Genomic DNA, 614 nt, shown 5'->3' on the forward strand with positions numbered 1-614 from the left:
TTTTTTTTTTTTTTTTGTAGTTCGCAAGGAGAACCACCAGTAATTGACTGGTCAATAAATTGGATTTTAAAGGAAGCAATGTTGAGAACAATCCAAGATATAGATTCAGAATTTTCTCAGGCATATCAGTTTCTTCCACTCCATTGTACATCCAAGCCGTAATGTCATGATTTTTGTTATAATTTCATTACCCTATCTATCTTCAGGAAGCTTTGGAAAAAGGCTATACTTCTGGATCTACTCTTACTCTTCTTCTTTTGGTAGAAGGTCAAATTCTGATTGCCAACGTTGGTGATTCGAAGGCAATTCTGTGTTCCCATAAAATTCGTTCTCCAGACGATACAGGTCTGATATATTTCAACTAAAAAGTATTTCCCGAGCAGTTTTTTTGGAACATTGATTTTCAATATTTAGCAGGTGGGCAGTCAAGAGCACGTTTGTATCTTTCTAGACATTTAAGCTGAGATAAGAAGATTCGCATTTGACTTTCATATATGTTGATGAAAACTGATTAACCTTCACCATAATCATTCTAGTGAAAGAACTTCATGCTGAGGAACTCACAAGAGATCACCATCCAGATAGAGAAGATGAAAGGGCCCGGATAGAAGCAT

The 614-nt window shown here is 36.0% G+C and overlaps 1 protein-coding gene across 1 annotated transcript; it reads left to right on the forward strand.

Annotated features, from left to right (window-relative positions):
- Positions 1-22: 22 nt before the first annotated feature.
- On the forward strand, positions 23-544 carry LOC111388443 (putative protein phosphatase 2C 50). The gene is made up of 3 exons (XM_023013149.1): positions 23-120; positions 207-345; positions 418-544. The coding sequence occupies exons 1-3, from the start codon at positions 79-81 to the stop codon at positions 462-464; spliced, it is 228 nt and encodes a 75-aa protein (XP_022868917.1). The 5' UTR covers positions 23-78; the 3' UTR covers positions 465-544.
- Positions 545-614: the final 70 nt, after the last annotated feature.

Source organism: Olea europaea, unplaced genomic scaffold, assembly GCF_002742605.1.
Source record: "Olea europaea var. sylvestris unplaced genomic scaffold, O_europaea_v1 scaffold4924, whole genome shotgun sequence".
In the NCBI taxonomy this organism is placed as follows: domain Eukaryota; kingdom Viridiplantae; phylum Streptophyta; class Magnoliopsida; order Lamiales; family Oleaceae; genus Olea; species Olea europaea.